Source organism: Typopeltis vanoorti, chromosome 16 (genome assembly GCF_054136105.1).
Source record: "Typopeltis vanoorti isolate ZY-2024b chromosome 16, IOZ_Tvanoo_1.0, whole genome shotgun sequence".
Lineage (NCBI taxonomy): Eukaryota > Metazoa > Arthropoda > Arachnida > Uropygi > Thelyphonidae > Typopeltis > Typopeltis vanoorti.
The window spans coordinates 16,291,515-16,317,155 of NC_143564.1; the positions used below are offsets into that span (position 1 = coordinate 16,291,515).

The following is a 25,641-nucleotide window of genomic DNA, read 5'->3' on the forward strand; positions in this document are numbered from 1 at the left end:
TCCCCCATTCCAAACATCCATCTAAGAATTTCACATTGATTTCTTAAGATGTGGCTTTTTTCATAGGATATCTTCTAGGTTCATTTTTCTACATTTTTCTCAACAGGAGAGACTTGATGTGTATTGATATATATTTCACTTTTATGTTAGTACAATTTAAAAAACATACAAACTGCTGGCCTGGTTACCTGAGTGGACAGCACTTCACTCTTCAACAGCAGATGCATTCAAATCCCATTGGGGAATAAATATCATGAATGTCTTTAGGAGGCATAAAAATAATGTCTGGTATTGCAACACTACCCTTCTTATTGGAAGCCTAGAGAGGCATGAAAAAAAAAAGTACCATATTTGGTTTCAAGCATGGGATTCTCGATCCTCAATCCACATCCACAGTACTAAATGTATTATACAAGGGTGGTTCCATAAGTTTCCGGCATGCCTAACTTTTGTGATAGAAAGAAAACAACTGTCACATCTTTGAATTAATATTTCAAAGATGTGACACTTTTGTCTGAAAACTGGCCTAAAACTGCATCTTTCACCTTATTGTTACCTGCAAAGGTCTTTTTTCAGTTTCGAGAAGAGGTAGTAGTAGTCACTGGATGCTAGATCTAGACTGTAGAGTGGATGTTCAACTTCCTGTCAGCTACAGTCGCTCACTGCAGCCTTCATGACAATAGCTGTATGGACTGGAGCATTGTCATGAAGCAAGCAAACGCCATGACTCAGCATTCCTCATATCTTCTCCTTTATGACATTGTGCAGTTTGTGCAACAGTGAAGCATAATATTCTACAATCACACTGATATTCCTTTTCTTGAAGTCAATCAAGAGAATTCCCCAGCAATTCCAAAAGATTGTTGCTATGATCTTCTTGGTGGACTGAGTGACCTTGGCTTTTCTCAGTGGTGCCTTGCCCGGTTTGCGCCACTCCATGGATTCCCTTTTGGAAAGAGGGCCATAATAAAGGACCATGGTTTCATCCCTGGTAACAATTGATTCCAGCACTTCTCTCTGATTCCCTTGGCAAAGCTCTAAAAATCTGTGGGAACAGATCACACAATGCTCCTGAATTGAAGAGAAGTCAGGGCATCCACCTTGCACTGACCTTCGTCATGTGAAGCTTTCCTTGAATGATGCAAAAGACGGCTGTTATAGAAAGCTCCAACCTTGTTGAGATTTCTTTGAGCTTAAGCCATCTGTCATTGAGCAATTCCTCTTCAACATTTTCCCTGGTCATCACTTCTGCAGGCCAACCATCACTAGGATCATCTTTGTTGCTCTCTAAACAGTTTCACCTAGGAAGAGATTATGATGGATTATGAAGGAGAAGATTCCCCATAAACACCATCCAGTCGCTGTTTGATAGCATTTGGAGAAGTCCCTTCTTTGGTGAAAAACTTTATTGCAGTGCAGTACTCGATTTTTAATATCACAGCCACTTAGCATGCCATGTGTTAGCCAAACAAGTGCCTCCAACTGAATGACGCTGGTAAAGAGTTGAAACGGGTACACTAAGCTCCCCATAGATGGTGCTATCTGTCATGCACAGCATTTTAAAAGTGGCACAAATTTTGTATCTCACGCCAGAAACGTTTGGAACCTACCTCGGACATTATCAACTTTCATGAGTAGGAGGTGCAAAAAAAAAAAAAAAAATTTAAATTAAGTGGATATTGAATCCAACATTATTTCAAAGCCAAATCGAAAAACTACAAGAGTTTCGGCAGATCCAAGCAAAAGCAAACCTTTCATGACAGGGGCAATTCATGGTAAAGGTGGAGTAAGCTCTGATCACTTTCCTTAGTATTTCCCATAATGTAAAGCATATCTCCTTGCGGACATGTATGATGCTATACATTATGGGGGGGTAGAGTCACTACCCAGACTTTTCAACCTTTATTGAGGTCTCATCAGTGGATAGGTAGACCCAGATGTAAATACCAGGTTGAAGTAATGCAGATGCCCCTGGATCCGCTGAAACTTTTATAGTTTCTATATTCGGCACGAAACTCTTGTGGTTTCTCTATTCAGCTTTAAAATAATGTTGGATTCAATATCCACTTAATTTAAATAATTTTGTATTACCAAAGTGAAGCCTTTTGGCTCTTTATTTCAGTAATTCTTGGTGCCTTTTGTGAGGTGATACCGTTTGGCAACTCATAGTAAAGTATCACTTTACCGTATGCATTCTGCATCACTTCAAACTGGGTATTTACATCTGGGTCTACCTATCCACTGACAAGACCTCAACAAAGATCAAAATCGGTCTGGGTAGTGACACCCCCCCCATAATGTATAGCATCATGCATGCCCACAAGGAGATGTGCTTTACATTATAGGAAATACTAAGGAGTGATTAGATCTTACTCCACCTTTACCACAAGTTGCCCGTCATGAAAGGTTTGCTTGCGCTTGGATCCATCGAAACTTTTATAATTTCTATATTAGGCATGAAACTCTTGTAGTTTCTCTATTCGGCTTTGAAATAATGTTGGATTCAATATCCACTTAATTTAAATAATTTTGCATCGTCAAAGTGAAGCCTTTTAGCCCTTTATTTCAGCAAATTTTATTTTATTTTATTTTATTTAAAATGAAAATGTGATATTCTTTTCCACTGACAGCTCTCTTCCCACTACTTAGAACATTTAGGAAAAGAAAAGGACTCATTAACATGAGAAAATAATGGAGCTTCCCCCCCCTCCCCCCCAAAAAACCATTTTTTCTTTTTTCAAAACTGTTAATATTTTATAAATTATATTAACAAACCTTTCTGTAATCTTTGTCAGTATCTTCTGTTAAGCTTCCTCTGCTACTGCTAACAGAACTAGAAGAGAATAATTTAGATGGTGTTTCCGACCTAGATGATGTTTCAGAAACAGTCTCAGGTACTGATCCAGAAGAACTACACTCACGATGATGTCTATCTGCTGATTCCTGATATTAATAAATAAGAAAGAAGCACGTAAAGAGAAAATGAAAACAGCTAAAATAATAATCAGAGAATTAATTTATATATATCTTCAAAAAAAAAAACACACCAAGTAAGAAAAGAATGGTACATTAAAAATTACTCAGTTTACTGATATAACTTTTGTGCCAAGTACCACTCAGAAAATTTCAGCTATTGCTGATGTTTTGGAATTACAGCAAAAGCCCAGAACATTATGTCTATTAACTGCACATGTTCTTCAAGCAGGTTTGCCTACTTGGCAAATGAAAAACCAGCATTTCTGAGATGAAACCTCTGTCACCTACTAGCCAACTTACGCCCACTGAAATTCTTTTATAAAGGTTTTCCATATATTCAACATGATATGAAGTGAGAACCTTTCTAACCAATGCGCATCATCAGTATAAACTGAGCTACAAAAAATTTTCTGTAGCAGCATGTACACTTTCAAGTTAATAAAACTTGGATGTAAAATTTTTGTACAACTTCATTTATCCATACTTGACTGGTGTTGAGCTGTACAACTGAAAAATGCACACAATAAAGAAACTTTTCAAAACAACTACTGGTAATTAAATTGATATTGGTAACCAAAAGTGTTGCTAATATGCAATTTTTTTAATACAAATGACATTTGAATTTTCATGATATTGTTTGTCATACTGTTTATTTTTTCTAAATCTGGTAAGTTTAATCAGTAATCTCCAGTAATCTTTTATCTGCCAACACACACACACACACACACACACACACACACACACACACACACACACACACACACACACACACACACACACACACACACACACACACACACACACACAACCTTTATGGAAAAACATCTATTTTTCAGTTTAGTGCACCTGTAATATCAAAACCATATGACAGAACAATGTTCTGCCATATGTTCGTATGTCATATTCAATGTTCCTGAATACTACAACATTTTGTGTTTAACTCTAAGATTGTTGCAACATTCTGGCACTGACATTGTTTCCATTAATAAAAGTAAAATTCGGTATAAAGAAATCTTTAACCTCTTCACAACGAACTTCCACAGTTAGGTACTGACAACAATACTACTCAGTTTCATAATTATCCAAGTTTCAAGGACACCCTAACAGGAGGGATCTTGCTTGGAGAATTATATACAGTTGCCTTTCAGTCATTACCACAAAAATGGAGCTACTTTAACATTGGAGATCCAATGACATCTGTTATCAATTGGAAACAGTAGATTGGGCATTCCATTACTTACAGCAGAACAGATTTTTTTTTTTTTTTTTTGCTACTTACCACCTGTTAGCAATAGGAAGAGAATTTCAATTTTTATAATTAATGAATTAAAATACTATTTATGGAAAGTAGAAACATGAATTTGAAAACCAGCAATATGACATACAAATCATTTACAATATTGTGGAAATTTTATTGTTCAGTCAGATGATTTTTTGTATTCAGAAAGAAGCACAGTAGGAAATATCAAATTTGTGGCTAGGTGGTGTAGACAACCCTCATTATGCAACATTCACCATGGAAGGGAGGATTAAATTCTGTCTATTTTTACTATGAGAGGTTTTTAAAATGGCTCCATCCTCTTAGTTCAATGTGGTCTTATGGTCAATTGCAGGGGTGAGTGGAGAGCAATCTCAGGCAGAGAAGTCCAACTCAGGGCAGTTAACTCAGAAAAGAGTTAACTGCCTTGAGTTAACTAGCCACCTGGGTATCAAGTTATCTTTAAGCTTTAGTCTGAATTGGTCTTTTGGCTGTTCAACTGCATGAGACTGGTGAAAAACAAAAAATGGCAGCTTTTGGCTATATGATGATATAAAAGAGCTGAGGTTTTTTCTATCTCTCATACTATCTGTCTTTTCTTTCTTCTAATATTATCAGGCTCTCTTGCACCCCACTACTCTAGGCCTATGATGAACACCAGTTTACTTTTTCACCTCAATACAGCTCTAACATCAGAGATCCAATCTACAACATCTGTTACCAATTGGAAAAAGCAGAACATGCATTGTAGAAAAAGTAGAACAAGCTGCCCTCTTGCTTGCATATTTGGAACATATTATGTACTGTGTTGGGCATTCCATTACTTACAACAGAACAAGCTGGTTTTTTTTGCAGTACCTGTTACCTATCAACAATAGGAAGAGAATTTGTATTTTTATAATTAATGAATTAAATTAAAATACGGTAAGTTTGGAAGAAACATGAATTTGAAAGTCACCAATATGATATACAAATGCTTAACAATATTGTATTGTGGAAATTTTATTGTTCAGTCAGACGATTTTTGTACTCAGAAGCATTCTAGGAGATATCAAATTTTTGGTTGGGTCATGGACCACACACATTATGCAATATTCACCCGGATGAGATAAAAGTCTGTCTATTTTTACTATTTTTTAAATGCTTCCATTGTCTTAATTCAATACAATCTTATGGTTAATTGCAAGGATAACTGTGAGCAATCATGTTCAGAGAAGTCCAACTCAAGGCAGTTTACTCAGATAATGCTAACCACATGGGTATCAGTCGTTTTTGTGCTTTTATGTTTCAATTGGTCTTTGGGTTGTTCAGCTATATGAGACTGCTGAAAAGAAAAAATTATAGCCTTTGGCTATATGATGATATAAATGAGCTGAGGCCTTTTCTCTCTCTCATACTATCTGTCTTTTCTTTCTCCTAATACTATCAGGCTCTCTTACACCCTATACAGGAAAATCTCGCTTAACACATATTCAATATGTGCAATTTTTTGTCGCCAATCTGCAGTGAGCAGCAGCACTTGTACTTAGTGGCAGCGCTGTGGGTGGTGGCTGGTAACACTCGGCATTTGACTCAAAGATATCATTACAAGTGCATGTGCAAAATCTGTTCTCTGATCACTTTTCCTCCATTTTGCTTTACTTAAGATACCTATATGGCTTTATTATATTCAACCCCTGATATGGAAAAGAGAAAGACTGATAAAAAAAGCAGCAGTAATAAAAAAGAGAAGAAAAGTAATTACGTAGAGGCTGGAGGCCATTAAGAGACATGAAAGTGGTCCTAGTAATACAATGATTGTGCAAGACCTGGAATACAGCGAGTCTACAGTTCAAACTATATTAAATAAGAGGAAAGAGTACAAAGAACAAGGAAATGTTGCTACTGCTTCCTTAAGCATGCAGATCACCAGAAATAGAAGCCATTTAATGATCGAGAAGGAACATCTTCTATCACTCTGGATTGAGGATTGTAACCAAAAAAGAAAACTTCTTATTAATATAATCTGATTCTCAGAACAAGAAAGATTGCACATGACTGGAAAGAATGTATGGTAATCCCACATACCAAGAGTGCTGCAAAGACTGATATATACAACTATTGTCCTATCATTATCTCTCAGTGGTGGTGAAGATTTTGGAAAAACTTGGTTAGGGCTTGCCTACAGAAATCGGTTAATTGCAAAGTATAGAGAAACTATACTTTGCAACGAACAGCATGGGTTTACTAAGGAATGAGCATGTTTGAGCAACTTGATCACATTTCAGAGTAACATTCCATGAGTTAGATAAGGGGAATGGCTACACCACTGCACTTTAGGACTTTGCTAAGAATTCTGATAGAATACAACATGGAAAACTGTTGCATAAATTGGAGAATAAGGGATTGGATTATAAATTATTGGCATGGATAAGAGGATTGCTGACTGAGAAATACCAAAAAGTGGTATATGGGGATGTGAGTCTCGTGATTTATTATTACACCCTCTATGGAGTCGACAGACTCATCGTAAGAGGTTTATTCAACTGACAACATTTTTATCACATAGAATCTTAAAGTCCTTAACACTACTTGAATTAACAACACATGCTGCTAATGCACTCCATTCACGGACAATTCTCAATTTAAAAAATCTACTCCTTACATCCTTCTTCACCACACTTTTATATAACTCCCAAGAATGACCTCTGGTTCTTCACCTCACCTTCTCCTTTTTTTTTATAATTCCCTCTAGATTAATCTGATAAAATCCTTTCACTAACTTAATCATCTCTATCATATCATATCACAATAGTCCAAGTGTGGTTTGACCATGCCTTATACAGTGGCACACCCACTTCCTTATCCTTGCATGTTAGAGTACTTATCATAGCAGCACTACGATGTGCAACCTTTGCAACTCTAGCAATATGCCCTCTAAACTTCAGTCTACTGTCAACTATCACTCCCAAATCTCTAATCTCATCCACTTCCTGCAGTACAGCACCATCGATATAGTACATAGCCTTATATTTCTGCGCTCCAAAATGCAACATCTTGCACTTATTGATATTAAAACTACAACCCCACTCTTTTGTCCAAGTAAAAAGTCTATTGAAATCTTCCTGAAGGGATTCAGCATCAGCTGTGCTACTTATAATTCTTCCCAATTTTGCATCATCAGCAAATTAGGGTAACCAATCGTGTGCCACAAGTACTGGTCCTTGGTAGGTACATGTTATTTAATCTGTACATTAATGAGAGTTGGAAGTATTTGACTGGTGATATACACCTGTTTGGTGATAATGCAAAGATAGATAAGGTAATCAGAAATGCAGCAGATATGCAGTACTTGCAGAATGATTTGAAATGCTGGAATTGAACATTGTCAGTTCAATGTTAGTAAATGTATCGTCATGCATTTTGGTGTGATTAGATATCCAATGTCATATATTGGTGGTATTATGCTATAAGTAGACATGTGAATCTAGTCCCGTAAAACACGAAGGTTCTGCCAGCCACACAAATTCTTCACAGAAGTCCTTTCACATTTGAGAAACTCTTCAACGGATCTTTAGAATTTTAGTGGCCATAATAGCTCTATTAGAAGATCTGAAGTTTTAGTAGACAGGACAAGTTCAAGGCCATATAGCAAAGATTGCAAATACAATTCAGAAAATAAGTGCAATGCTGAAATGAACTCTGACATGTATTGATAAGAAAATCACTTTGTCTCTTTACAAGTCCTTAATAAGATCTCACTTGGATTACTGCATGCAGATCTGGTCTCCTGGTTTCCGTGGTGATTCTGATAATTGGAGAGAGTGCAAAGGAGAGTATTGAAATGAAATCAGGATTGTGGAATACTGAACATTATTATTATTAAGAGAGACCTCCAGAGAGTCAGGAACTCGTCAAGGTGTGTGTGTGTGGGGGGGGGGGGTACATACTATTCACACCAGCTGTTATACCTCTTTTTGAATTCATTCATGCTACTTGTGCACACAACATCTAATGGCATTCTAATCATGCACCACCCTATGACAGAAAAATCTACCCCTCCCTTTTTTTTTTTTTGACAGCATTCATTCTCAACTTCCAAAGATATCCTTATGTCCTTTCTACACACTCCAAAAATGAAAAATGAAAATACCTCTTTTTGAATTCATTCATGCTACTTGTGCACACAACATCTAATGGCATTCTAATCATGCACCACCCTATGACAGAAAAATCTACCCCTCCCTTTTTTTTTTTTTGACAGCATTCATTCTCAACTTCCAAAGATATCCTTATGTCCTTTCTACACACTCCAAAAATGAAAAAATTCCATTTACTGAAATTCTGTATGACTATTTCAGAAGTTTGTCTCACTCATATCACACCTCTTTCTCTTGTTTGCTAGTGTCCGCAGTATACAAATTCTCAGTCTATCTTCAAAATCAATATTCTGCAATCCTGATATCATTTTTGACACTCCCTGCACTGTATCAGAATCATCACAGAAACCAGAAGACCAGACCTGCTTACAATAGTCCAAGTGAGGTCTTATCAAGGCCTTGTAAAGAGGCAAAATGAACTCCTTATCTTTATGTCAGTTTATTTCAGAATTGCAATTATCCTTTTAGTTGTATTTGCAATCTTTGCTATATGGCCCTTGAACTTCAACTTCCTGCCTACTAAAACTCCAAGATTTCTAGTCTAATCAGATTCTTCTAGCATAATCTGACCAATATAATATGACATTGGATATCTAATAACACCTACGTGTTATTACATATATTAATTAACATTGAACTGACAGCCATTTCCACCCACAATTTCAGCCTATTCAAATCATTCTGTAATGCATATTAGCAGCACTCCTGATCACCCTACCTATCTCTGCATTATCAGCAAATAGCTGCATGTCGCATGTCAAATCCTTCCCAACGTGATTAATGAAGAGACTGAATAACAATGGCCCTTGAACAGATTTCAAAAATTCATATACAAATTTTTGATAGCTGTCAATCAGCCATCCTCTTATCCATGGCAATATTTTATAATCAAATCCCGTATTCTCCAATTTATGCAATAGGCCCATGTTCTATTCTGTCAAAAGGCCTTAGCAAAATCCAAAAGTATGATGGTATATATTCCTCTTGTCTACTTCAGTGGGAACATCACTATACAATGTGAGAAGCTGCTAAAACATGACCTTCATTTAGTAAACCCATGCTGTTCATTGCAAAATAGAGATTCTCTGCAACCCATTTCTGAATGTGAGTGCTAACCATCATTTCAAATATCTTCCCCAGCACTCCTGAGAGACTGAATGGGTGATAGTTTGATACATTAGACTTTGCACCACCCTTGAGCAATGGAATTACCATACATTCTTTCCATTTCTGTGGGATTTTCCCTGTTCTGAGACTCAAATTATATAGCCTGGTCAAAAGAATAGCCAGTTCAGCTAAATACTCTTTTAGCATCTATACTGATATCCCATCAGTTCCTACTGCAGAATTCTTATTCAGTTTGTGCAACGGCTGAAGTACTTCCTCCTCATATGCATGAGTTTCCTCATACAGTGAAAAGGTAGCAGTGAATTTAATGTTGCATATACCAGGTTGGTAGCTTTTAGCAAAATGGCTACTCATTAGTTGAACAATCATTTCTGCATCAGTCACATGCATACTGTCTGCATTCAGTAGAATAATTCTTTAAAACTCATTCCTTCTTTTACTTAACGATGGAATTTTTTGGGTGGTCTTTAACTTGCAGAGCCAGATATTTTTCATACTCAGACTTAGCTTTCTGAACAATACCTGCGACTCTTCTGGACTGCTGTCTTTAATAACTGATATCATACTTATGCATATGGTATTCCTACCACATCATCTTTTTCTTATGCATCTCCTGCTTAATTAGATTGCACATCCATTTTGCTCCTACTCTATTTATTCTTTGAACACTAGGGAAATATTCTGGTATTGTATCATTTAATTTTTTTTTTTAAAACATTTCCCATGCACAGCCAATATTTTTTCCATCCAACTGCTGATACCATTGTACAGAACCTAGCATACACCTAAGGTGGTCAATAATTTCCTGCTTGTAGTTCAGCACATAACCTTTTCTGAATATTCATAAACTTAGCCATTTCCCAAGTGAGTACTGCATGATCACTGTCACCAACTGGTGGCAGAATAGTTACATCTTTAACTGAAACTCCCTCTGACACTATAAGCAGATCTAACACTGACCCTGAGTTCCTTCTGTCACATGCTGCTTGAGGATGTTTTCATACAACATCTCAATAAACTCAGTTTCATTCTTTTCATCGATTTCACAGCTACCCAATCAATGTTTGGATAATTAAAGACCCCATTATGATTACTATTTTTGCACCCATAATATTTATTTGGTGATGTATATGAAGACAGATTGAGAATTTGTATATTTCAGACACTAGCAAACAGGAGAAGGAGGAATGATATGATCGAGACTTACAAACTTCTGAAATAGTCATACAGAATTTCAATAAATGGAATTTTTCATTTTATGGAGGGTGTAGAAAGATATGAGGGCATCCTTGCGAGTTGAGAATGAATGCTGTCGAGAAGGGATGAAGGCTAGATTTGTCTCATAGAGCGATGAATGATTGGAATGGATTGCTATTGGATGCAGTGTGTGCAAGTAGCGTGAATGAATTCAAGAACAGCAAGACAGCTGTTACGTATAGTATGGCCTTTCTCTATGAGTCCCTTATTCCATGAAGGTCTCTTTTAATAACAATAATTATTCGTTTAATGCAGACACACACAAATCTGGCCTTTCAAAATATGAAAAATCTACTAGCCACAGGATCTTATAGAACAACACAAATTCTTCACAGAAGTCCTTTCAAATTTGAGAAACTCTTCCAAGAATCCAAAGAAGCTCTTCACTGGATCTCTAGAATCTCCCTAGGCATGCCATCTGTTATATCAAAAATAGTCTTCACTTCAGAGAAAAAATGAAAGATCTACATTTGCCTAATAACAAGATCATGGTTTCTTTTGATGTAGTCTCCCTATTCCCAGATGTAAACCTATACATGGCATAATAACATGTCAAAAATTGTATATCACCAGACATAGGTGATTATTTCATAAAACATCTAGAAAAAGAATTTTTGACACCATTTTTTGCCAGCCTAGTTGGCATACATACCCACTCTCCAACCAAAAGGCTGTGGGTTCGAATCCTGCCGTGGGCATGGTATGTTTGTGATTGTCTGTGAAAATACTAGTGGTGGTGGAGGACGGTAGATAGCGTTGGTGTAGATCAGTGTTTCCTAACCTGTGGTCCCCAGACCCCCGGGGGTCCGCAGGATAGTTTACTTTCATTAAACTTTATCTTATCATGTTGTTCACACCTGGCCTAATTGATATGTTCATATTCTTCCGTATATCTCCATTTATAACAGTATTGCACTGTCATAAATGACACATTTAGTGTTGTAAAATTGTCATTTATTACGTCATCTTTATGATATGTAAAATATAAAAAATTTCCATTTTGGATTTTATGGGGGCCGTGGTGAATTAACATTCACTACAGGGGGTCTGCGACATCAAAAAGGTTGGGAAACACTGGCGTAAATGATGATGGTAGTTGCGGTTCGTTGTAGTTGGTGGACAGAGTGGTGGAGACAGAGAGCTGTAGAGTAGGTGCCCTCCCTTGATGAGTCTTTGGTGTCACGAAATAATAACAACAATATTTGCAATCTAGTCCCACAATGAGTTAGAATTACTTCAGTTCCTAGAGAAAATAAACTCCTTGTACTCTAGTATCAAGTTCACTATTGAATATGAATCCAATAACCAACTACTCTCTTTTGGATACCATAATAATTCGTGATCCCACAGGTCATGTTGAATTTTCAAGTGTGCTGGAAACTAACCTTTATTGGTGGATACATTTACTCATCCTCCTGCCATCATTCATCATAAAAAATGAGTATTATCAAGAGTATTGTATACAGAGCTCATATAATCAGCTCTTCTGATCCCCTTTTGTTAGATGAACTGAATAAAATTAAAAACAATCTGATCTGTAATGGATAGAACAAACCTACCGTTCAAAAAATTATTGATCATTATCATCCTTCTACCAAACTACAATCTGATATGAAAAGCATTTCAATATCATACCTCAATGGGACCTAGGAACAAATAGCAAGGATTCTTCATAAATTCAATCTACATGTTTTCTTCAAACCAGCTCGGAAACTTCCTTCCTACTATTAACAAAGGATACATTACTAGCTCTTTCCTTGCCAAATATCTATAAAGTACCCTGCTCATGTCATCTTTCCTATCTCGGACAGACTGGCCATTCTGCCTTGAAGAATATCAAGACAATATTATATTTTTGGAATCTGACAAGTCTTGCCTTGCTTCTCAAACTATTGATACTAGGCACACAATTCTTTGAAAACAGACAAAACTTCTTCGCTCCAGCAAGTTCAAATTTGATCATCTTTTCCTTGAAACATGTTAAATGCTCCGAAATAATTTGAACTTGAACCAATCAGACTGTATACCAATATACAAGTTTAGGTAAGTGATCACTATTAACTATTCACAAGTGTTTTTATATATCTATGCAACTTACAACTATTCTTTTGAATTCTAATAGTGTAATATCATACACTTCAATTCGGACTGAGACATGAGCTAATATGTGCATGATTTATGACTTGATGATGGAAGTCTTTTCACTTGGCTATACTACCAATTATATATTTGGTTTAATCCTTTATCCAAGTGAAGGATTAAACCAAATATATAATTGATATACAGCCAAGTGAAAAAACTTCCATCAACTTATCTCTAATCCAGAGAATTTTAATAATAAGGTGTGACACCTTTTGGCAACTGGTATATGGAAATATGACTCCTCCATTACTTCCACTTTAGTATCACCACCACTGGGTCTGGCTCCCACTGATGAGACCTCAATAAAGGTCGAAACCGGTCTGGGTAGTGACCCTTCCCTTAATGCAGTGCTTTATACACATCTGCAAGGAGATATGCTTTGCATTATGGGATACTAAGGCAAGTGATGAGAAGTTATACCACCTTTGCCACGAGTTGCCCCAGTCCTGAAAATACAGTACTTTAGGCGCAAACTTTGTTTACTTACACTTGGATAAAGGATTAAATCAAATATATAAATGATTTATGACTCATTATTTTGATTCATCTTTTGCATGCAGTTAATGGTCTATATCCCTGATGATGTCTCTATGTTGGATGAAATATATTGCAGTTTTTGAATAAATTCTATATAATTTCTGTAACATGAGTAAGCCGTGAAAGTTACTTTAATATGTCTAGTAAACATGTTACACTAAGGAACAACACTTTTAGTATGAATAAATTTGACTGTAACTAAGATCTGAAATACAGTTATCCCCTACAATTAACAAGAAAACTGGCATCCTTTGCTCAAGACAGTGCATTAGGACAATACCTTGGATATTTTACACCTTCATTCATTCCTTTATTGTAGCTGGTGTGATTGCTGTATCTTGAGAATATCTCAGTAACTAGAAGCAAAAAATGACATTACAAAGTTTTATGCTTTCCTTACTATCTTATTTAAACCCATTATACGTTTGTTGTGATAAATATTTATACTGTTTACAGGTTGATAGGAGCATTTTGATGCTCATATCATATTTGTAATTTCATAGTTCCATACAAAAAAAGGGCAGTAGGCAGCTGATATCCTTTCAAACATGATGAAACAGATTATAAGGAATGCATCCAAAATAAGATATTGAAAGTTTATTTTTCACTTGGTTAGACTATAATAAATTTAGTTTAATCCTTTATCCAAGTGGGAGCAAACAAAGTTTGCACCTGAAAGTAACTTCAGGACTGGGTTAAGGTGGTACAACACCAGGGCAACTCGTTGCAAAGGTGGAGCAAGCTACCAACACTCCTATCTCAGTATCTCCTATAATGCAAAACACATCTCCTTGCGGATATGTCTAATGTTATGCATTAAGGGAAGGGCCACTACCCAGACTAGTTTCGACCTTTATTGAGGTCTCTTCAGTGGGAGCCAGGCCCAAGTGGAGACAAGTGGAGATATCAGGCAGAAGCATTAGCAGGTCATCTCTACCTATAGGAATTGCCAATTGGTGTGCCACCCTTTTTTAATAATTTACTTTGGATTTAGAGAAAGATGTTGAAAGTTTATTTTTCACTTGGTTAGACTATAATAAATTTAGTTTAATCCTTTATCCAAGTGGGAGCAAACAAAGTTTGCACCTGAAAGTAACTTCAGGACTGGGTTAAGGTGGTACAACACCAGGACAACGAGTTGCCCTGGTGTTGTACCACCTTAAAAAGGATGTGTACAAGCTAATAATAGTTTTAGGCCATGTCAAAGGCAGTTCGTGGCTACGGTATCCAATCGGCAGCCGCCAACGTGTGACGACACCGCCGAGTGAGGGTGCCATTTTGTAGTATATAGGTTTCAGCGGGGATTTGAATCGCTCTCTTTTCTTCTCGTTTCGTCGGTACCTGGTATTCCTGTGCGGAAAGCTGCATAGTTGTGAATAGCTTGCTGCCATGTGTAGCGAGAGTCTTCCCTTGCTATGTGTGCTACGTGGATCAAAGCTGCAGCTATAATGCGTCCAGATTCCTAAGAAAGGGCCACTGATGTTAACTCATCAGTGGCCCTTTCGGCCACTGATGAGTTAACATCAGTGTATAAATCAGTGTAAAAGTGTTTCGTTTCGTGTGGAACAAAGGAATAGTGAAGCCGCCATTAAAGAAAGTACAGTAAGGAAATCCGAATATCCAGATAAAGCAAGAATGGTAAGCAGAAATCCTTTTATATTAATATCGGAGTAACCGTGGAGTAAGGAGAACTGAACTTTAAGAAAACAGTCCATTTTCGTGAAGTGTTACAAGAACTGTCTGCATTTTGGACATTTTGTCTATATCTAAGAAAAAGGCATCTTAGGCTTGAGCTGAGTAGGAGACTGAGGCTAAGAACTGTTTGTGTCTAAAGGACAATAATGTTACATTGTTAAAACCTAACTGAATGCTAACTAAAATTTTTGGGGGGGATTAAGTCTAAAATATAAGAAAGAGCATTGCCTCAAGAAATCTATGTCAGAGTTATAGAATTGACTTGTACATATATATGTAATTTGCATGTGTGATAGTAAATAGGTCATTTAGTATATGATGTCAGAGTCTGAGGATAGTTATATATGGAAGTGAAGAATTTGTGTTAATATAAAGGATTACAGTGTAGAAATTTTTGATGTGTTAAATTAAGAAAAGGAGGGAACCCAGACTCTATTTTAATTAAAGGTTTAACTAACATGTATCTTTATGTTTTGTGCTAAAATAACTGTATTTCTTTATGTGTAAATCAAATGAGTTTGTCATGTTTTCTGTGGATTGAATTACCGTTTGGAAAATTACGAACCATGTATAAAAGGGGGATCCACTAGTAATATACGAAATGGGACCACGACTGCATACTTCATGATCCCTGTATTGTCTTTTTAAGTAATCTTGGATAGTATATCAGAATTAGTTGCCAGCTGGCGCGGTCATTAAATAATACAAATTTGTCGGCAAACGAATTAAGTGATGATAATAGCTAAATAATAACTAAATTAAGAATAAGGGATAAGGCACAAAGACGAAGATATAAGATAAAGACAAAAGACATAACAATATAATGCTATGCATAATTAAATATCCCATAATTAAAGAATGTGTTCTTTAATTATGTGATATGAAGGCAAATGATGTGCCATCATCAACCTCTATATACAAATAGCCTAGTTGTGATGATACTTCATGTGCAAACTTTGTTTGCTTACAACTGGATAAAGGATTAAACTAAAATATAATTTTTTGAAAAATTTAATTTAATTTGTAACCAAGTGAAAAAAACTTTCTAAAAGTTAGAAGTGTGTTGGAAAACCACAATTTAAGTGTTCTGAAAATATTGGTGTCCTGGCAAATACCAGACTAATTAGGAGGAATACTGTTCATATAAAGTTAGTAATAATGTAAAATTAATACAGCACTGCATGGTATTCTGTGTGTTTGATTACATATAATATTTGATTACTTTGAACTAGCAAATTTCCTAGGATCTGCCTTCAAATTACGAAGAGAAAATAAGAATGCTCTGCTCTTGGTCACACAGCATGTTAGATCCTTGGCTATCAGTATCAATAAGAAACTTACTCATGCAGGTTGACATCTGATAGCTTCTTGTCATAATACTTCTCTACCTATACCAGAATACTTTAGTGCTCTGTACATGAACTGACTTTTTTCCTATAAATAAGTAGCCTTCTCTTGGTGACCTCAAATCTTTTCCAGAGATTTCCCCAATGACACATAAACTCCATTCCTCGTTTTCATTCGACAAATCTTGTAGTACACAATCAACAGAAGCTTAAAAATCTTCCATAATTAATGCCCCAAACCATGATCTCCTTGTTCTTACGTGGAGTGAGGATAACCTCATGAACTTTGCCACATGGACAAATTGAGGTTGGTGATCAGCAAGTTGTTGCAGAGGCATATTTGCTTAGAATATCTACTGTCTAAGCAAATATGCCTCTGCAACTTGCTGTACATTCATTGAACTCATGCAAATGGTAAAGGATTTTTGTAGCTACACAGATTTAATTTAGTGCTCACAATTTTACAGGTTATAGCTAGATGAAAAAGGGCAACATGTTAATGTTTTCCTTTTTCATCTAGGAGATATTACAATAATGGTTTTAGTAAGTTAAACCCTCAGAATGTCACTGTCAAAGCTAAAGCAGAAAAGAACTGCAAATTCATTTGAGTGGCTGGACACGTGCTGAAACAGCAACACCAATGTCAAAGAACAACATGCACAACTGAACATTTGGACATGTTAGTGTGCATGAAGAGCTTGCAGCTTGACAGTGGGATCATCAATTTGGACAGTGTACACAAGTGTGTACACTCTGTCCAAAGATATGTGGCAAAGACTGCGGGGAGAAATGGTTTGCAGCCTCTAGAACAATTGATCCTGTTCTTTATAGTACAAACTCTTTGTACTCTATAGTTTACTACAGTATAAACTGAATTAGTAGTAATAAAGAGACAAATTTCCTATTCTAGAACTTGACAATTTGTTTAGAAATTGCACGCATATGCAGTAAATAGCTGAAGAAGCAAGCATTTAGGTTGCACTTAAAGAAAATATTTAGCATGCAAGCACAAGATCTTTTAACAAAGATATTGTCACAAATTTTAGATGTACCAAATTAAAGAGTTTTGGGCTTGTGACCAAAACTCTAAACTTTTGCTACTGTGAGCACAGGCTACCACATACATTGAGTCTGAGACTGCAAACTTGCACACAATTTTTTTTTCATATCTGCTTGGGCTGGCAAACATTAGAGGGAACATTGCAAGGGTCTGCCTTATTTCTCAGAAGAAAACTCTCACTTCACTATCCCATACTCTTTAATATCCACATTTATAAACATGATCAGATTTTGCTTAATGGGCTGATGTATACCCCTGACCAATCCAGGCATAAACACTACTCAACCATATCTTGTTCAGCCTCCAAAAAACTAGTTGTAATTTTCTGTTCAAACGCCACTACTCACTTGTACAACTCATAAGACTGTATAAATTCCCAATCTATTTCCAATTCATGAAGATACTCCACATGCAACCTTTGTCTGCATGTGGAGTATCTTCATGAACAGACTATGGAGGATGTGACTTCAAACCAATTGATTCAGTAATCCTATAATGTCAAACCACTAACTAAACTAGTTAGAGTGGTTTCAACCTTTATTGAGGTCTCATCAGTAGGGCATAATCAGGTAGGAAAATACTGGGGTTAAATCAATGCAGAGGCCATATATAAGTAGCAAAATGGTGTGTTACCATATTATAAAAATATGCTAAATCAGAAATAATTGCAGAAAGTTTTTCCACCTGATTTTAAAGTATATTAAGTTGACAAGAAAGTATATTTTAGTTTGAATCCATTACCCTAGTGTAATCAAAGTTTGCATGTGAGGTATCATCACAACTAATCTTCATATACAGTTATATCCTATAATGTTTCTGCATTATGGGATACTGAGGCAAATGATAAAGTCAACATCTTACATATATACAAGCAGACTACTTGTGAAGATGCTTTATGCACAAATGCTTGGTTTGCTTGGGTAAAGGATTGAAAACAAGAATATGTGGTTTACAACCACGATTTTTAATCAATAAGAACTTTCTTCCAAATGGGGTGGTTTTAGTTGAAATCTCACTAAGAATGCTTGATACTATCCAGAAGAAGCTAATTTGATTAAGTGCTGAACACTCTCTTAAATATTCTCTCTAATCATTACTTCACAGAAGTTCTTTCTATGTCTCTTCTATAGATATTCAACTTTCTTCCATAAACTAAGAGCATGAGCAGTTGCCTGTTAACTGTTCTTTGAAAAAGACTACTTCACTCAGTGTTTCATAAACTTTGGTTATTTAAGGAACATGTCAACCAATTTCTTCTTTCTTCTTATCCACTTTTATCCACTTGCCCACACATGGTATAGATCAATGTTTCTCAAAGTGTGGTACGCGTACCCCCGGGGGTACGCGAAAGGTCGTGGGGGGGGGGGAGGTACGTGGCAATTTTCAGCTATGCATAATTAAAGGAGTCATTATATTTTTCAACAAACAGTGCAATTAGAGACAACCGGGATAAAAACGGCACTAACTAATGATTCACATTCCCTCTCCAACAGAAACTGCCGTAGAGACCAAGCAACTATATGTTGCCAGTGGAACATATGGTTTTGCTTGACACCAGCCCCGTCGTTAATGTGTTAAAACTAAGAAATATATAGTGAATGTGTTTCAAATATTATGGAATTCAGTTGAAGGGAATTAGCATTTCAATTCAATTGTTGAAATGCTAATTTGTCTTTAGTTCACGCGATCTTTTGTTAATGCCGCACCAGTCATATGCAGTTCTTTGCTGCTCTACATATCTCAAGTCTTGTAAATTACTGGTAATTTTTGCTTGAAATAATGGAAAAGAAGATGCTATTTGGGTAGATAACTTTGACGATGCACACAAAGAAACTGTTCTCGATGCCAAAAATAGTGATAGCAAGTAGAAGTTTCTTGGTAAGTCGCACCATCTTCAGTTTTTTCTGAAAACTTTAGTTTCCGAAAATTTCCGCACGTATCTCACAACACGATTTTTTAGCTTTAATTTTGGGAAAAAAGTTAGAGTTATATTCGAGTAAATACAGTATTTTTTTTAGCTTTCAAATTCTTACATATGGATCACTGGTTAAAGATTGGATTTATAAAACCCCCGAAAAAGAGCAATATAGCAAATACAAGTAGCTTTAAGCAACAAGAAAACGTTGATATTGCATCTGGATCAAATGAAATTGATAAGAGTGTGTCGTCTGACATCTCGAGAAAACCAAAATTTAAAAATAAATCATATTTTTTGTTTACATGAACAAATAAATTCAAATAAAATAGATATTTAATTTTAATTAATATTTTAAATTAATTTTTTATTTATTTTAATCAATTTATTTATTTATTTTTTAATTAATTAATTATGGGGTACTTGGTAATAATGAAAATTTAAGAAGGGGTATGCGGATATCTGAAGTTTGAAAAACACTGGCATAGATGTACTATGCTATTTTAAAAAATAACATTTCAAAAATACTAATGAACATGGTACTAGTCATTTTACTGGAATAATGTCCTCACCATTCAATTCAATTACATACATGACACATTCTTAGCTAATGGCTACAAGTCCCACTGAATATTTTTTTTTAATTAAAAAATAAATAAAATATTCCTACTACCTTTAGAAAACACAGAAAATTACCCTCCATATTATATCTGCTCATCTAGGATCCAACTTTACATTTATATTGCTCAGGGGTTTAGCTGTGGCCTGTGGTCCAGCCATAATAGACAAATTTTAAAGTTATAAAGTCTACAACAAATTGTAAACTTGTTGTAGACTTTATTCTAGCAAATTTTGTGTTAAGGACAATCAACATCTTGCTGAACATAAAGATTCCATCTGGTTCTATTACCATGACCACTGTCATCTTGCTAATTATGCTTCACACAAAATTTGCTATTATAGTCACATTACTTCACTGAAGAGCATACAGATTTGATAGAGTTTTTAATGGATCTACTACTACCTTGAAGATCTTCACAAACTTTAATAAATTTGGATTAAGACATCCACATTATCAGAGAGGCAGATTGTTATTCTTAGACCTTCAACATAATGGCCAAAAGAAATCAAGTGATGCTTAATAAGTTGGTACCTTTAGGACTACAGGAGTCATGTCAATATTGCTTGCATCAATCTTCCTTACTATGAAGCATACTTACATGCATGCATGTATATCTATACATGTGTATACTATTATCTGATGATGACAGATTGACTCTTGCACAGTAGAGTGAAAATAAAATTTGTTATTGGATCATTTATATTTTCATCTCATTGTCGTACAAATGAAACCTGTAAATATTAAAATTAATATATTTACATAAATAATCATAATGTGCAAATGTGTTAAATAAATAAAACACATATGCTCATTGCCAATTATGAACTCAATCTAGACTAGTAAATATTGGTACTATCCAGAACAGAGTATAAAATTTATTTACTTTAGAAATTTATAATAAAAGGACCAGGATTCGAGATATCAAGTAAAGATAGAAAGCTATAACTGCCCAGTTAAATTCATAATTATAGCAGACTAGGAGTTCCTACATTTTATTTGCTATTATTATTACTACAATAAGCACAAATCCATCTATAAAAGAGATATATCAATACTTTGGATTTAATTTAGCTTAAATATGAGCAAAAAATTTATATACATGCTAGCCAACAATCCTAATGAAAAATTAACAGCATAAGAAAACAAAAGCTAAAGCCTACACTGATGAAGAGAAATATTTTGAGCAACAAAAAACCTAACATTTACATATACTATGTTTTATTACATTTTGTAGTCAGAAAGAAATCAAGACATTCTGATTCTGAGAAAAAAAATCTAATGTGTAGGCAAGATGGTGTTAATATTTTTTAAAAATATTAAAACTGAAAACTTCAAAGTGTAAACAGTTTAAACTTAACAGTTAAATTTAAAAAAAAAATAATAATTTTAGCCTTAATATATCTTACTGCCAAACTTTCAAAATTTGCAGATCTCAGGTCTTTCTGTTCTTCAGAAAATTTTAAAGATCTAGCAGGAGAGGAACTATAACTTCTACGAGGAGATGATGGCTGTTCTGCTGTATCTAATCTATCAGCTGAAATTTTCGTACCTGTCTTCCGGGAGTAGGAAGTAGGAATTTCTGATGGTTCAGAAGTCACTGATTTAATGTGTGATGGACTGTGAAGTGAACTTACTGAGTTATATGGACTACTTGAAGGTGAATGGCTTAAATATTTCTTAGTACTTGAAGGTTCAAGATAAGATTTTTTGAACAATGAGATTGAAGGTGAAAGTCCATAAGTACCAGCACTTGATCGCCGACTTGAATAAGAGGGTACTGACAAAGATGAGACAGAACTGGAAAGACTGTAAGGACCACCACTTGAACGGCGAATATTGGAGGCATAAGGCGTAGTGAGGTTACTTGAATAACTAGATCCATGTCCATATCGACCACTGCCATATGATCCATAAGACATTTTGTACTTTTTTTTTTTAATCAGAATATTATTAATGATTATATTTAAATGAATTTTCAGACAAAACAGCCTTGCAATGAATATTACAGAAAAATAATTCTGTCACTTTTTGCCACTTTACATTCATTTAAAAAACTACATAAAAGTGTAGCATTTTTCCTTCTCAGTCAAAGCACATGCAGTTCTGTTTCATGTACAACTAGCATAAACTAACCTCCTAAAAGAGCTAGCACTGTTGCTATGGTTTAAGGCACCCACATGCAGACTGCTAAATATAGAAACCTTCTGCTTCACTCCCCAAGGTAAGCTACTAATGTGACGAAGTTTATGAAATTCACTGGAATTTTAATTCCTTTCCATCAAGCATAACAAATTGTTTTAAATACACTTTGGACTCCTTTTTTAATGAACAGCATAAAAATACATTCTTTACAGTTATGTACAATATAGCTGTGAGTAAGAGAAAGAGAGAGACAGGGAAATGAAAGAAAAAAAAAACACCTTTAAGTCTGTAATCACTGCCAAGAGAAGCTGTGATAAAGAGAACAGTCAAGACCATTACCCAGCAGAATGTCTGGAAAGAGGAAGCTATTTTAATTTAAACTAATGATTCTACACTAGTACCAAGTTGTTTTCGTTAACCAAGTTGCACAAAAAATTGCATCCAAAAACTGTATGCATTTTTTCCCAGCTGTCATTCTAAATGAAAAACTAAATTATGTCCAACAGTGCAGATTATTTTTAATTGTTCTTATTTAAACAAAAAACAGAAATTAAGATTATAGAAGCAGAACCAGCATAATTAAAATGTACTATTTGAAATTATCTGAATATTAAATATTGCAATTTAAATATCTGAACAAATATTTTCTGATATAATTCTTAACATTCAAAATATGATAAAATGCAAGTATTCCTATATGAAAACTTATCTTGTCTTTAAGTTTTAAATCAATAATATTAAGCCATAAGAAAAAAATTAGAATTACATTTCTAATTATACTAAAATAAAACTTCTCTACAACAAAACTATAGATATCTAATTTTTCAGTATCTGTTATAATAATTTATGTTAAAACATTTTTTATGCCATTTTTGATTTCCTCCAAAAAATATAAGTTTTGTATACTATTATTGTACAAATCAAAATGAAATATTAAATTCAAATACTGAGGTTAATCAGAATATGGTGTGCGATGACATTATTTCCCACCCACTCCCTTTTTTTTATATAGGAGAATGATTTTTGTCAAGTGGTTCACTTTAATTCATGGTTCCTTAGAGGATTTAATTGCTTACTGACTAAATTTCACATATTTCTGAAAATATTTAGAAAAAAGTCTTATTCTCAAGTTGAATTCTCAAGTGGAGCCCCCAAGATTTTGTTGACTTATATCAAAACCTCTCTCTCTCTCTCTGTATGTGTGAGAGAGAGAGACTATTTCCTGCACCCTCAACAATGGCCTGCAATTTTTTAACAAATGCTATTAACAAAAATTTCAGAGGCATCATATTAATGGAAACAAACGATTTAAATGTGGATTTGTTTGAAAGACTAGAAGAAAGTGTCACGTCATTCTTTATAGTTTCAAAATCAAAATTTAATATTGTAAATAGTATTGAATAGTAAATTATACATCACTAGAAATTATATTCAATTTAACCGTATTTTAACCAATCATAACCAAACAAAATCCTCTGCATGAAAAGTATTCACGAGTCAGCTACTATCACATAGAGGTATTTGACTTAACATTAATCAGCCCAGTATTCCATAAAGAACAGCACATTCATTTGTTGGATGTGTATAAAACCAGGCATTATGGTAAGGTCACTTGAAATGAATATCACAGAAAAATAATTCTGTCACTTTTTGCCACTTTACATCGTTTACAACCTATGGTGAAGTCTGACCAGTGAGAGCCAGACTCATGGAGATATTGAGGATTAAATGACGAGAGAGAGTCAGACTCATGGAGATACTAAGGATTAAATGACAGGTGGCAGAAGTCATACTTCCATATACAAGTGGTGTTTATTTTTTTTCCCCATAGATCAGTGGGGTTCAACCTTTTTTATTATGCAAGCTACTTTTCTATAAAAAGTTATTCGGCGATCTACTCTCTTATATAGATCACGTTCCCCCAACCTGATATCTGATTACGCACAAATAAACGACTAAAAAAAAATACACAACTAAAAACTTTATTTGTGTATTTAAAAATTTATTTATCACTTTTAATTATTTTAATACAACAAAAAAAAAAAAAAAAAAAAATATATATATATATATATATTGGAATAAAATATTTATTTCTCTATTTCGGAAAACCAAAGTTAGAAAAAACAACAGATTGATTACAAACTCACAAGTTACAGGAAATGCTGGTTGATTAAAAAAAAGTTCCCTATCATCATCTGCCTGTAATTTAAATAACCGCCGTTGCAGGGCTTTCCTCGAACAGAATTCACAATTTTAAATGTAATATCCAAAACATCTTTTGTGTTTAATCTTTTACTACACAGTACTTGGTGAATAATACAGTGGTATGTTAAAAAATCTGGATATTTGTCGTTTTCACATAATGAAATGAAGCCTGAGTTATTACCTATCATTGCAGGAGCACCATCAGTAGTAATAGACACAAGTTTAAAAAGCAGAAGTTTGTGTTGTTTCACAAATTCATCATATGCCGAAAAAATGTCTTCTCCCCTAGTCCTTCCCAATAATGATATAATTTTCAAAAGTTCTTCTTTACTTGAATAATCTTGAAATACCATGGGAATAAATACCATTAACCGAGCAATATTAGTGAAGTTGTTTGATTCATCAAATTGTAATGAAGACAATGTAAAGACATTCAACACACTGGTGAATGTCTGACATTAACCTGGCGTGGAAACTTTTCTCCAGCAATTGGATCTCTTCCTTTCGGCAATTTGAAACCTTGTCTGTGGCCTAGAAGTAGTCTCTTTCTAGCGATGTCTCGAACCGAGAAGCTCCTTTCTGGAAACGGGAAACTCCTCTCTTAAGCAACGTGGATCTGGGCAGTCTCTCTGATGGCGAATGTGGACTGGGCAGCCTCCTCTCTGACAGCAATTCTGGAACCGGGACCGCTTCTGCTTGCTTCAGTCCCTTTTTATTAGGCCTCCTCTGAGACCCTGCATGAAGTTTGGCAACCCCCAAAAAATCAGTATGAGTCTTTCATCTTAAGTTTCAAGTTCGGCATGCCTTTTGTTCTCCTCCGCTTTCTTTTGATTGTAAGTTGCCGGGAAGTTGTTTGAACTCTTTCTGACTGACTTCGGAGTTGTTTACACTTAAGAGCCTGCAAGCCTTTCTCATACATACAAGTTTCAATAACAATCTTTCTAATGCTGCCATGTACAGCGACAAAAACATTGCCTTTGTTTTTAACACTCTAACATATTCTTATTAAAGCAGTATATACAGTTAGCTTCAAAAGAGTTATTTACAAAAACATCTAATACAACTATACCGAGACAAAGTTTATTTTTTTAAAATATTTACATGGGACTTAACCTAAGTAAAAATGCTTCTCCCCCAAATAAAGTATCATGTTCCTATCCACACATTCCTGAATTTTACTTCTAACCAACTTTTCCAATACTTTAACCACCACTACAGA

At 35.0% G+C, this 25,641-nt stretch overlaps 1 protein-coding gene across 2 annotated transcripts in view; it reads right to left on the reverse strand.

The window, feature by feature from the left end:
* Window positions 1-25,641, reverse strand: part of LOC150097869 (uncharacterized) — a 622,248-nt gene that overhangs the window by 132,617 nt on the left and 463,990 nt on the right. For both annotated transcript variants that reach the window (XM_090405962.1, XM_090405961.1), the window contains exon 16: window positions 2,776-2,943. In XM_090405962.1, coding sequence (XP_090262088.1) covers window positions 2,776-2,943 — 168 coding nt within the window. The remainder of the gene's footprint in view (window positions 1-2,775; window positions 2,944-25,641) is intronic.